This window comes from Eretmochelys imbricata, chromosome 4, assembly GCF_965152235.1.
Source record: "Eretmochelys imbricata isolate rEreImb1 chromosome 4, rEreImb1.hap1, whole genome shotgun sequence".
Taxonomy (NCBI): domain Eukaryota; kingdom Metazoa; phylum Chordata; order Testudines; family Cheloniidae; genus Eretmochelys; species Eretmochelys imbricata.
The window spans coordinates 17,259,273-17,273,425 of NC_135575.1; the positions used below are offsets into that span (position 1 = coordinate 17,259,273).

At 46.4% G+C, this 14,153-nt stretch overlaps 1 protein-coding gene across 3 annotated transcripts in view; it reads left to right on the plus strand.

The window, feature by feature from the left end:
• Positions 1–14,153, plus strand: part of SEPTIN11 (septin 11) — a 73,590-nt gene that overhangs the window by 44,149 nt on the left and 15,288 nt on the right. For all 3 annotated transcript variants that reach the window (XM_077814913.1, XM_077814912.1, XM_077814914.1), the window contains exons 3-7: positions 1,432–1,627; positions 5,474–5,660; positions 7,775–7,936; positions 11,233–11,329; positions 13,048–13,216. In XM_077814913.1, coding sequence (XP_077671039.1) covers positions 1,432–1,627; positions 5,474–5,660; positions 7,775–7,936; positions 11,233–11,329; positions 13,048–13,216 — 811 coding nt within the window. The remainder of the gene's footprint in view (positions 1–1,431; positions 1,628–5,473; positions 5,661–7,774; positions 7,937–11,232; positions 11,330–13,047; positions 13,217–14,153) is intronic.

Sequence of the window (14,153 nt, forward strand, 5' to 3'; positions counted from 1 at the left end):
CATCTAATTTTTATTGATTTTTTTCATTATTGGGTTTTTGATTCTACAGTGATTTAGTTTGAAAAATACTGCAGGAGAATTGAATTTACTGTATGTTTGACTAATGCAACAGCTTCCATTGGAATTTTTAAAAAATGTAAAAGTCTATAGATCTGAGTTTGGAGGGTCCCTTTGCTTTGTTTCTTTGTAAGAAAAATGCTGTTAAGATTAGTGTCTAGCTCATAATAAGAGGGAATTTGAGCATGGTTATTTCTCGAGACAGCATTCTGAATACTGTACCAGGGTTATGTACAAGTTAGGAGTATTTGGGACACACATGTCCTATAAACAGTGTGTGAGGAGTGTCTGGGCAAAAATTAACTTCTTCATGAGTTTGTAGAGAGGATATTACATAAACAATCAGTCTAGTGTGAAAATAATCAGCAATGGCAGAAGAAAACACGAAGGAAAAGTGTACTTAGGAATGTAGGATTTGCCATATTTACATCTTGGGTCAGGATTTGCCATATTTACATCTTGGGTCTAACAAGTCTAATAACCTGCTTCCAGCAATGGCTGATTCCCGCTCCTTCAGCGGAAGGCAACTCTTGTTTTCCCCCATCTAGAAAACTCACCTGGTCTGTTGACCAGTGCTGCACATTTCAGCTTCCTACCCAGCCCACAACACTTCGAATCTCTTCTCTAAGAAGACCTAGTCCAGGAGACCTATAAAGCCTAATTCACCCCCTCCCCAAGAGGGGTGTTAACAAAATTGTTGTCAGGAAAGTATATTTATTAACCCTTTGCTCCTCCTAAAAATGATGAAACATAATTGTGCTGGTTACTTATGTATTTGTGGTATCCCATCTGTTGTCTATACATCGTCTATAACTGTAAATGTAACCCAGTGGTTGATAGGTAGGCGGGGGTGTGTGTGTGTGGTGCTCCCCTCTGGACCCGATCCATACAGAATGGGAGTCAGTTACAGCTCTCAGCCACAGAGCGTGGCTGAAGCGGTAGAAATTCATGCGTATAGCTCTAGAGGTACCTGGTGTCTGCCAAACTGGCAGCCATCACATAGTGGATTGGGGCGCTCACTTGGGCTGCGTTTCCTTTGATCAGAAGATGTAGGTAGTCCAATGATGAGCATGTCTTACAGATCCCCCTCACTGCCTGATCTGCAGGGGAAATGAGTCTGTTACAACCCCAGCTCAAGCTGTTGCAGAACTCTGAAAGTCCCCAGTTCAAAACCCGGTGGCTGACCAAGATGTCCGCCATCTTATAAGGCATCTAGGCCTGAAGAGCTTATCTCACTGTCTGAGAACCATCCACTGTGTTTTTGGTGCGATAGAAGTAACAATGTCTCTCTCTCTCTGCTCTAAAGATAGCTTTGGACAGAATGGTAGGGGGGCGAAGTGGTCTCTAGCTCTAACCCATTTTCTGCCTGCTTAGGTGAAACCGGCATTGGCAAGTCAACCTTAATGGACACTCTGTTTAACACAAAGTTTGAAAGTGACCCAGCCACCCACAATGAGCCCGGTGTGAGGTTGAAAGCAAGAAGCTATGAACTCCAGGAGAGCAACGTCCGTCTGAAGCTGACCATTGTTGACACAGTTGGATTTGGAGATCAGATTAATAAAGATGACAGGTAAAGTCCCTTTTGCATAGGAAGGGGGTCTTGCATTGATTCCTCCTCAGGCTGGAAGGGCTTGAACGTACTACAGGAATATTCAGTATCCAATGTCCTCAAGGACTGCAGCATCAAACCTGGTGCTGTTGTAGCAGTTGGGTTTAGTGGCACTGTGATTAAGGAAACCGCATAGTCCAGCAGATAGAACACTGGACTGGGACTTGGGAGACCTTGGTTCTATTCCCTGACCTGCTGTGTGACCATGCATAGGTCCCGTCAGCTCTCTCTGGGTATGGCTACACAGCAAAGAAAAACCTACAGCTAGCCCCTACCAGCTGACTCAGAACACTCAGGCTGTGGGGCTGTTTAATTGCTTTGTAGACTTCTATGCTCAGGCTGGAGCCTGGGCTCTGGGACCCTACAAGGTGGGAGCAAAGAAACAGCCCCGTGAGCCCAAGTCAGCTGGCACAGGCCAGCCCTGGGTGTCTAGTTGCTGTGTAGACCTACCCTAAGCTTTTTTTCTCCTCTCATCCTTTGTCAGTCTTGTCTATTTAAAATGTAAGCTCTTCAAAGTGGAGACTGTATCTTCTTATGTGCATGTGTAGTGCCAAGTGTAATGAAGCCCTGATTTTGATTGGGGGCCTCTAGGCACTGCTATAATAGAAATAATAATGCAGAATAATAATGCAGTGGATTGTGGAGATTTATTATGCCAAGCAAAAGTCAAGTTGCTTCTGAAAACTGTTGGTTTGACAGATGAGCTTATTAAATTGTGCAGGTTTTTAATTTGTATTAAATAATATTACTTAATTAGATAATGCTTTGCATGCTGAAAGCACTGTTTCGTCATCAACTAGGGAATCAACACGTGTAAAGCAGGTAGATACTATCACTCTTTGATGAATGGGAACCTGATATGGTGAGTGAAGTGACTTGCGGAAAGGTCATCCAAATCCGTGACAAAGTTGGGACTAGAATTTAGGCATTCCTGACTCGGCGTTCATTCCTCCAGACCTCAGCAAGAGAGAACTCACTGATCACCTTGTTCTTAAGGTGATATTGGGATGTGGATGGGTTTTAGTCTGGATGCAGATTTTCCCATTTCAGACTAGAAGTAAACGTTCTGCATGTACGTTCCAACATACTATGTAGACTATTGTTTAATATTTCTAGGATGCCCAATTGCGCTGTCCGAATAGACATTCTTACACTTAAACAACACGTCTGCCTTCCCCTGGGATCGCCTAATCCCAGTCAGTATTTTAAGATTGTTGGGCTTGTCTTAATATTTCTATCCCTTGATGGAAAACTTCTCGAGATTCATGGCATTGGTTGGTTGTTCTTGTTTTTGGACAGCCATTGCTGTTTTAAAAAGCATCCCCATTGGCTGCGATTGCACCAAAATGTTGTGTGTGTTGTGAACTATCCAAGCTTCGCTCCTCCTGCTCTGCAGCAGCTTTTAACTAATGCACCGTGTGCCTTCCCACAAAGGAGAAATGAAAAGTGAAGTGTGTGTTGACCGTAGGCAGCTCTGTGCTTTGAGCGATGCCATATGCTCTCAAGCTAGAAGGAAGGCAAGTCAGAGAAGGAGCAGGTGTTCAGCATGGGAACATGGCAGCTTGTTACTGCTGGGTCACTTTGCGTTTGATTCATTCAACAGACAGCAAGAGCAGGCAGTATTGTTATTGGAGTCCCTCAGACTTCACTCTCCAGAGCTCCTTTAGAGAGGCAGCCACAGTGTGACGGGCGCAGGAAAGCCATTATTCCAACTCTGCCGCAGAACAGTCCGAGACTTGTCACCTGTGACTGCAGCAACGGGGGCTACCAGACTAGGGCTTTCCAGACCATTTTGGTGACCCTTTTGTACAGCATCTTCTCTAATTTCAGACAACGACAGGCCCCAAGCAGACAGCCACAGCCACTTCTACAATACACTATTGTCTGAGGCCTCCTTGGATCCTCTGTGTCAGATCAGACAGTGTTACTCAGGGGTTGGAGACTGGAGGGAGGACTGTGTTCTGAGCACTCACAGTGAGGTGTTTGACTGCTGTTTTGTAAGCCATGTGGTTAACAGTGCTGACCACCGTGCGCCCTGCACAGGTGGTTGTTAGATCTGGGCCGTATTCTGCACCAATCTACACTCCCAAGAGCTAAACCAGGGAGGAATGTGGTGGATCACACACCCAATCATGCGCTGCTGCATACAGCCTTCAAATAGCTGCCCTGCAGTCTGGAGCCGGACTTGGTTCCCTGCTCTGGATTCAGATACTAGATGCATTTCTGGCTACCTGCACAGGGAATGTTCTCAGCTCCTCCACCTGTGACCCCTAACGGGCTCATCTTCATCCTGTCCGCTCTTATCACCATGAGGCTGCTGTGAGACCTGAAGTGTCGGGAACATCTCATGGCTTTATGCTCCTGTCGCTTCTCTGAGTGTTTTTTCTTATGCCCAAGAGTGCAGTGGGATGAGGAGATGGCAGGAAAGCAGCAGAATTTCAATGTAACTCCACTTAACAGAACTAACACCCACTCCTTGCATTGCTCTCTGGCCCCGGGGCAGGTTAAACAGCAGAACATTACATGGAGCAGACCCTTGTCCTTTGTTTAATCTGGGCAGTGTCTTCTAAATGGCTGACTCTAATTTCAGTCTCGAAGGAGCTCTAAAATGTGAATATAAAGCTGGGATTTTGAAGCTGTATTTCCTGTGAATGAATGTCAGTGGGTTCGAACAGGGGACCTGCTAATGAGCCACAGCTTTTAAAGCCCGGGAGGGAGCCAACCAGGGTAGGGGGAGGGTGGGAAAATAGGCTGAGGCATTATTTTTGCTGGGGTCTGGCAAATGAGGCCCAGAATCTCAGCTGGTGTAAACTGGCCTCATTCTGTTGAAGTCGCAGATTTACAGCAGCTCGGGATTTACTCCACTGTGTCCAACGGACTGAGTGCACATTAGCTGCAGGAAAGATTGTTTAGTTGACTTCATTTAAAGTTTTCTAACCAGGGGATAAGAATTTGGACAATTGCTCTCTTAGCATGCACTGTGTTGTGGGTGGAGAGGGGGAATCCAATGAATGCCTGCTGTTCGAGGGCCTGACCCTGCAATATGCTGTGGGTTACCAACTTTTGTTGGCTTTATTGGGAACTAGGGGTGCTCAGAACCTCAAAGGATCAGTCCCCAACTTAGAAACCTATCGGCAACAGGCTTGCATTGAGCTCAGCTTTTGGCGGATGGTGGCTAGCGCTCAGCAACAAACAGTTTGAACGGCACGAACTACAAAGCTGGGACCATGACACCCTTCTCTGAAGGCAGAGTCAATTAATGAATCAGATCGCATCTCCAGTAAAGCTGTCCAAAAAAAAAAAAAAATTAGCAGCTTTGCTCTGCAATCTAAACTCCTGAGAACTGGTTATCCCAGGTAAGTCTCTCTTCCCTTTAAAATAACAGCCCGGAGTTTGGAACAGCTGGTATTTTTTTTGCATCACACGTATCTGGTCGCTCTTGATGATACAGACAAGCAAATGGTTTGTGCTGTAGTGTGTGTCGAGGCTGTTGTGGCCTCCATGATTTGAAAGCCTAGGCTCTCTTCCATCCACCATAGCTGAAATCTTGTATGATGCGTTTTCTTCCGATCTAAGATAAAACACATGGTCATTCAGAAAGGCGTATGGGCTGGGGACGGGGCTTGGCTCCAGAAGTAGAAAATCTCATGGTGAACATGAAGGTGGTCGATGGAAGTGTCTTAAAATTAGACATGCCCCCACCCCCAAAAAAGGCAATGAGACGTCATGCGTGTCTGCCAGTTAGACTGTAACTTACCAATAGCGAATGCCCTGATCTGAAAAGAACTGTTCCTTCCAAATTTTCAGCTATAAGCCCATAGTTGAATATATCGACACTCAGTTTGAAGCCTATCTGCAGGAGGAACTGAAGATCAAGCGTTCCCTGTTTAATTACCATGACACAAGGATTCACGCCTGCCTATATTTCATCGCACCTACGGGACACTCACTGAAGTCTCTTGACCTAGTCACCATGAAGAAGCTCGACAGTAAGGTATGCACTACCCATGTCATGCCCCTGTGATTCTCTCCTGCTGCCACTTAATTTGGTGACCGTGCCAAGGATCTAGCAGAAGGTGGAAGGAAAATACCCATTCTCTCTAGCAGCTGTGAATGGATAGGAGTGCAGAGAAGGCTTAAAAGAGCTTATCAGATCTCTTGACAGCAAGAGCAGGTTAGCACTAATGAATTTCCAAAGGCTCTCCCCATTAACTGGGATTTGGGCAAAAATCTGGGTTCTTTTTCATCCAAACTGGTCCACCATGTCCAGTTAGAATGATAACATCACCCACTTTACTCCACACCAGCCCCAAATGAGCAGCAATCCTGAAACAGGCTGCTGCAAATGAAACTGTAGTGTGTGCTCACAAGGATGGCCCTCGTTTCATACCAGTAGAGCCACATTTCTGGCATTTGGGGGTCAAAACTCCCCTGTGCTTTGCTGCAAATGCCCCCCTCACAGCCAAACACTATTTGATATAGTTGATCAGCAATTCTGCACTGCAGGCAAAACAATCCTTACTGATGATACAGCCAGTGGATCTAGCAGTGGGTGGGGGCGCTGATTTAGCCCTCAGATGGGTAAAGAGAAGCTCCTGTTCAAATGTTTCATGTTCAAGAGCATCTTTTAGCAGAGAAAAGTTAGCTGAAAACCCAAGCCCCTTGAAAGGAAGCTGGTATTCCTAAATACTTAAGTGCCCTCTGCCCACCAGCACTGTGACATGGTCAGCTGCTTGCATTCTGGTTTGAAATACGTGCAGGACAGTAAAGTGGGCAGCTGGAGCTCTTCATTTCATATGCGTAGAACGTTCCACGTCTATTGAGTGACTCTGGAGCCCAAGAGCCATGAAGAATTCGTAACAGGTTGCCTGATGATGATGATGTGGGTAAAGCTTCGAGTCGTCTTGTTCTGTAGTTGCAGAGATTTGCTGAGAATTTGCCTGTAATTGGCACTAGTCTTAACTTCTCCCTGGACAGGGATTAGTTGCTGTTACAGGGCCATCCTCAGAAAGGAATTAGTCTATATAATTTAAGAGGATTTTCAAGTACTGTAGTTAAAATGTCTCCATATAGGTCCATATTAACGTCTTCCTTACTGTAGCAGCATTTTATATTGCCACAGGGCAGAATACATGAAGGAAGGCTACTAATCAACCCTAGATCACACCTCGCAGTCTGGTCTTTTCAGAGTTGGTTTAAAAGGCACTGTTGAGCAAGAGCTACATTAACCTATGGCTGTGGTGAGCTGGATAGGCCAGACCCTTGGGGACCATAAGCAAGTTACAACAGCCAGCAATCTAGGGCGAGAGAGAGACCAAGAAAGGATATACAGATGATCTTCATTTGTCACAGCAGAGCTGTGGCCTGCATGAAGCTCCCTGATCCCTATCGCCCCATGGTCCTCAGCCAATGTAAAATTAGTGTAGCTCCATCTGAGGATCTGGCTCTGCATCCAGTTTCTTCCTGTATGTACTTGAAGTTTGCCAAATTTGGTGCGACTCCCCTAAGCAGTATAGGGGGGATGCAAGCTTCTTTAATGGGGGAGGCCAATGCAATAAAGGGACAATTCATCTCCGTCCAATCCCTACACTTTGTTCATCTTATATGAACATTTCCTTTTAATACTAGGCTGTAGAGGTGCTCAAGGATAAATCTCTAGGCTGTTTTCTGAAGGTGAGCTCTAGAGTAGTTAAGCATGCTACACGTCTGAAGAGGATGAGTGCCTAGATGGTAATTTCCTTTGGAACTGTTTGGATAGTCTGTCTGACAGCATTTCCTCTCCGCCCTATTTAAAAAAGTAAACAACTGCTACAGAAGAGGAAATAACATGTTGCCAAATTGCATTTGACTTTTAATGGAGCCCTTCTCTACACATGAAAAGCGATTGGCGCAATCCTGTCTCAGCCAACGTTGCTTGCTTCACCACCCCCTCAAAAATATCAAATGCAGTGGATGGACCGGCAATTTCTGTTCTAGTAGAAAGTTTGTATTGCATCACTGTTTTTATGTGCCATGTTCTTTGTCCTCTTCTGGTTGAATATATTGAGGGAGGTGTCCTTTATGAGGCTATTGGCAAAGTAAAATGACAGCGCTCTCTTTGCCTTGCAGGTTAACATTATCCCTATAATAGCCAAAGCTGATACGATTGCAAAAAACGAGTTGCATAAATTCAAGAGTAAAATCATGAGTGAGCTGGTCAGCAATGGTGTCCAGATCTATCAGTTCCCCACAGATGAAGAGACAGTGGCTGAGATAAATGCTACAATGAGTGTAAGTATTGTTTTTCTGAACCCATCCATCCCCACCTCCAGGGCAGGGGGATGCTGCATCCTTTTGCTTTTCCAACTGAAACTCAAACATGAGCCAATAAATAGAGTTTGATGGAAGCCCCCCTCCGCTCTGGTCAGCAGGACTTAATAAACCGGGGTGGGCTTGGGCTTGAAAATATTTCTTCTCTGCTGATCGTGTCCTTTCCCATGTGCTTTCCCCCTTACTAAATATTCATATCCCCGGAGGGCAGAGTGATCAGGGCAGAGGACTTGGAGCAAGGCCTCCTATTCCCACTCATTGCTTGTTGCTGGGTGATCCACTTCACCTTCCTTTGATTCAGTTTCTGGGGGAGGGCTAGAATCAGGCAGCTGGTGCTCTGGTCCCGTGTGGAGCAGTTCTGGGTAGTGTGGTGGTTAAAGTGGTGGGGACTGCTGGCAACTGACCTCTGCTAGCACAAACTGCACCAGTGGTAGCAATAAGAGAGATTTTAGGGAAATAAAGCTAGTGTAGGCAGGTCTTTACACAAGGGTTACGCAGGGAGAGATGAATTGCACCCTGGGAGGCTTGTTTGAAAAAGCAGAGGAGGAATCTAAGCCCTTTGCCTCTAACTGTATTACAGTAGCACATAGAGGTCCCCAACCAAGATCAGGGCCCCATTGTGCTAGGAGCTGTACATGCATATAGTGATCCATCTATCCAGTCCAGAGCTTCCGGCTGTCCAAGGGTAGGGACACCTGGAGCCGGGGGTTGCATCCCTGCCTATCTTGGCGGCTAGCTCAGTGGTTTCAGCATTGGCCTGCTAAACCCAGGGTTGTGAGTTCAATCCTTGAGGGGGCCATTTAGGGATCTGGGGCAAAAATGGGGGATTGGTCCTGCTTTGAGCAGGGGGTTGGACTAGATGACCTCCTGAGGTCCCTTCTAACCCTGATATTATATATATGACATAATAGCCATTGATGGACCTAACCCCCATGAATTTATCTAGTTCTTTTTTGAACCCAGTTATTCTTTGTTCTCTTTGGTGAAAGCAAAGATTCAACACTCCCCCACTGCTCTTCCCCAGGTGAAGTCCCGGGCTGACTGGCTGCTTGGAACACAGAACCTGGAACACAGATTTTATTTGTTCTCGTTTTTGGTCATTCGAACCATTGAATTGAGGAGATCAGCCATTTTTGCCATTCTAACAACTTAGCTCATGGTTACGACTTGGGCCACCTAGAATCACATTTGCTGTGCTTGGTTGAGAGGAGAGTATATTTCTCGCCACACTTAGTGCAAGAAAACTATTTCTATTTTGTTGTATTTTTAAAAAATATATATTGAAGTTCGTTTCTTGGGAATCTCTCTGGTGCCCGCTGCTGTCTTAACAGCACCTCACAAACTTGAAGGACCATGTTGTGTCTAGCTGCCTTCTCAGAGGCACAAGCTGAACCCAGGCAGTGCCTTAAACAGAAGGCTGTCCCTGCTGTCTGTGGTGCCAGCACTAAACTGTGAGTTGTCCTCTGAGGGTCCATCCTGGAGCTCTGGTCATGTGATTGCACAGAGACGTGACCTGAGGCTATGTCTGCTCTGCAGCTGGCAGCAAGCATCCCAGCACAGGGTAGAGCAAGATGCACTAGCTCAGGGGGAGCACAGGCAGCCGCTTGGGCTAGCTGGCCAAGGACGTATGAGCCCGCACCCCTGGGTAGGTACTCGGGTGGCTCGCAGAGCTAGCATATGTCCGTCTGTCCGTGCTGGGAAGCACACTTGTGGCTGCAGTGTGGATGTAGCCTGAGAGTTTGGATGCTCCAGGAAAGCAGGAGTGGGTGAGCAGCATGAAATCCAGCCCCTATGTCTCTGGGGTAGCAGAACTCAGAGAGGGAAGGCGGGCAAAATTCCAGTGGGTGCGTGCCTGGCACAATGCAGAGCTCAGCCCTGCAATCAACCCGCATGGCAGTGAGGGAGGAAGAGGCAGGCACGTGGGGTGGGCTAGGGGAGGAGAAGCACATCCTGCTTCTCTGACTTGCACCCTTTTGGGGCTGAGTGGAAGGGCCAGTGGAAGTTTGTTTTAGTGAGGGAGCTGCAGCTGCTCCATGGCCAGGCGGGGATGATTTCTCCTCCCATCCATCTGCCCCATTCTTGGCTTGGCTGCCCAGGCTGGGCACTGGTCTCTGGACTCACCCGTTGGTCCATACCAGCCTTTTCAAAGGACAGGCTATGAAAATACCACCTGGCCAAGCTCTCCAGAGGCTGGCGTGCAGGCCTAGCTTCCTCTTGGCAGGGGTTCTGAGCATCTCTTCCAGCTGCTGGGACTGTCTCAAATCCCCTTGCAGGGCTTTGATCAGCTGCCTTCGTCCTGGTCTCTCTGCTCCGTTCTCCCAGAGCAGCTGGGCAGTGGGAAATGGGTGGAGCCTCACTCCATCTCTTCTCCCTACCTTCTCCCCACTCATACTCAGGCTCTCTCCTTACTGGCTAGCACAACTGGCCATAGTGGGTCCCAAGTGTGCTGCTGGTGTGGGCCAACTGCAAATTAATACCCACCCACCCACCCACCCAGTAGGAAGCCAGGGATGAGTTGTGAGGAAGGCTGCCTCCGGTGGTGGTGCAGTTTACACACCACCTCTTGCTTAGGGCTGTGTCTGCAGTCACGGCCTGGCCCTTTGCCTGGGAGATCGAACAGTTACTTCTAGCTACTGCAAATGGCTGGATTAAAAAGCTTTGGCAAATATTTAATTTTTAACTTTTTTTTTTTAATGGCCCCTTCTTTTGAGAAGCATAGTTGTTTTTACTGTGTGACATTTGATTTTTTAACATTCAAATCCGTTTCCATTTTGATTGCCTTGTGCAAAAGACACCGGTTCCGGGTTTAACATTTGTACGGTCATCCAATAGACACAGATATAGAAGAAAACTCATTACTCTCCCATTTGCAGGATTTCATCTCTATCCCATCTCAAAAAACAGGGGGGTTAAATTTGTTCTGAAAATGAATGTGTTGGGCATTAAGCTGCAGTGAAGTGCACTGACCTTTATATTTAAAGTCCATGTTGTAATGAAATGCAAGTGCTGTAGTTGACTAAGACTTTTTTGTAGGAGGTGGCTCATCTGCTTTAGATTTTTCCTTTCTGAAGTCCGAGCATGCCTCTGATCTAGAGCCTCCATTGATCATCCAAAGACACCAGCTGGATTGCAAAGGCATTTTAGTAACTTTAAATAAAAAATCACAGCTGCTATAGTAAATAGAGCTTTCTTCGAAAACACTCCCTGGCAAAGCAACACAGGAAATCCCTAATCTCTTTGTCTCTTTGCTTTTGTAGGTCCATCTTCCATTTGCTGTTGTTGGCAGTACTGAAGAAGTGAAGATTGGCAATAAGATGAGCAAGGCCAGGCAGTATCCATGGGGGGTTGTGCAGGGTATGTCCAAAGACAAACAAAAACTCCTTGTTTTATGCCATCCAGTTTTTAAAAAATTGCTGATATGTTGAGGCTGTCTGCCAATTTCTGGCGTTGGGCGGGAAGAACTTTGCAGTGGTCAGGGGCAAAAAGGCCATTTAAAAAGCAAAACAAAACAGGGCTTCGTAAGCACTTCTTAACCTTGAGATTGGTCTCTTGGTCACTTGTGAAAGGCGTGAATCCACAACCTGACTCTCTGATCTGGGGAAGAGCAGGTTAGAATTCAGAGACGTTGGCAAATATTTCGTTTGTAACTTCTTTTTCTTTTTGTGTTCCTGACATTTCTGTGCCAGTAAACTAATTCCGATAACAGGGAATGGTCAGACAGGTGAATGGTTTGCTTTATTTTCAAGGAATATGCAGCACGTGCCTTACTCTTCTCTGATGAAAGTCAATGGGAGTTTTCTCATTGATTGAAATGGGATCAGAGTTGAGCAAATGCTGAGTGCTTGTGAAAATCTCATCCTGAAATTCTAACAAAATGCCAATGAAGGCCAAATTCTTCCCTTGGATGTGCTGGTTCCTCTGGAAGTCATTGGAAGCCCTGCATCTACCTGCGACTAGAACTTGTCTCTGAGGGCATGTCTACGTTGCATGCTAAGCCTGGGTGTGTGGGAGCTGGGCTTGTGGATTTGTTGCCTCCATGCCCATACTTGTGTCCACACTGCATTGTAAACCTGGGCTTACAACTGCTGGCCCCTGGTCTCACGGCTGTGCTAGTGTGTCCAATGCTGCACTACTCAGACCTTCTGACTCAGATCTGCAGCTTAAGCTGCATTCACACTGCAAAATAACAGGGGCTTGGACCCAAGTCTCAGCAGGAATTGGGCTCTGACCCACCTCCCTAGCCAGGTTTAAGGGACCCAGGTCCTGAGTTCTTGCTGATGTGAGGTAGACTGAATTGTGTGTGGAAAGAAGGGGGGCTTGGACTCAAACCTGAGTCAGACCCCTGCATTAGTGTGCAGTATAGACATACCCTTCATGTTTGAAAAACCAACCCAGAATGTATAGACACTGGCAAAGCCTAGGCCCTGCAATTCACCCCCACTGCAGCTCCCCAAGTGGTAGCAACGGTGGATGAGGTGAAATGGAGGGCCTAGTTATTTTTACCACTGTATTGTCTAATCCTGCCAGCACAGATAGTGCTGATGCCCTGCTCTTGGTACGCATTCAGGCAGGGGACGTAGAGGTATCTGACTGGAAAGCAGCATGTCAGAGACTCAGTGCAACAAACTGCAAGAGTGTTTGCAAAATAATTGTTCAGCTGTTCGAATATTTTTCAGCAGTTTTCTCACTGAGCAACTTGAAACTCGCCAGGCGCTCTATCATACAACACAAATCAGAGCAACATCTCTGAGTGAATTAGGGTTAGGAAATAAGCTAGCAACATTTGGAAATCTCATACTAGTCATGTGCCGTGTCAGTTTCCCCTCATTCCCAGGAAACCTAGTGCTTTATTCCCATTTACAGTGAACCCAGTTTACACTGCTGTAACATGGGCCCCTAATTTCTAACACTGCCTGACGTGTGGAACTCCAGACTAATACACAAGCTGCATAGACATGCACCTGTGCACAGTAAATACTAACCAGGAAGAAAGAGGAATGGTGAAAACCCGCTGGATGTAACTTTCTTTTTTCTTTCTTGATGGGCTGTTTTTCTTTTCGTTTCTTTTGCAGTTGAAAACGAAAACCATTGTGACTTTGTGAAGCTGCGTGAGATGTTGATCCGAGTGAACATGGAGGACTTGAGAGAGCAGACGCACACCCGGCATTATGAATTGTACAGGCGCTGTAAGCTAGAAGAAATGGGATTCAAAGACACTGACCCTGATAGTAAACCATTCAGGTATGAAAGCATAACAAAGCCCATATTCCTTTGCTGGTGTGAGTCACTAGTGAGTGACAGCACTTGTTTTTCCTTCTCTACCCTCCTACATTCTCCTTGGGGTTTTTTTGTTTTCCCTCATCCAAACAGCCAAACATGTTGCCCCTTCAGCATCCCAAGTTTTTCCTGGCTGGAGTGAGTTAGATCCAAAATTAGACTCTGATTGCATTGCCACTATTATGCCACTAAGTCAGCCTGTGCCTAAATCTGTGGGGGGGGGGGGGGAGGTGCGTGTGCTTTGAGTCGCCTCTGAGAGTGAGTAACCTATTGTGAAGGGAAAGAGTCATGTTAATCCTTGAAATTGCAGATTGTCTGCTGGCACCAATCACTGCAAACAGGATTTCTTTCTGATCCTTGGCAACGTTAAACCCAGGTGTGTTCCATAGCTCGAGGTAAAGATACGGCCTCGTTCTCCTCACACCAATGCTCATATAACCCCGGTATGGAAGGTCAAGTTTGCATCCCTCTCGCTTAGGCCAGACTGACACCAGTATTAAGCTTCAATGACTAGGCGAAGTTCCACCGGCATGAGTGAGAGGGGCGTCGGTCCCCTGCTCTCTAACCAGCTGAAGTTTGATTTCCTTTCCAGAGAGCAATGACTTAAGATGACAGGTTTCAGAGTAACAGCCCTGTTAGTCTGTATTCGCAAAAAGAAAAGGAGGACTTGTGGCACCTTAGAGACTAACCAATTTATTGGATTTGTGCTGGAAATGGCCCAACTTGATTATCATACACATTGTAAGGAGAGTGATCACTTTAGATAAGCTATTACCAGCAGGAGAGTGGGGTGGGAGGAGGTATTGTTTCATGGTCTCTGTGTGTATAATGTCTTCTGCAATTTCCACAGTATGCATCCGATGAAGTGAGCTGTAGCTCACGAAAGCTTATGCTCAAATAA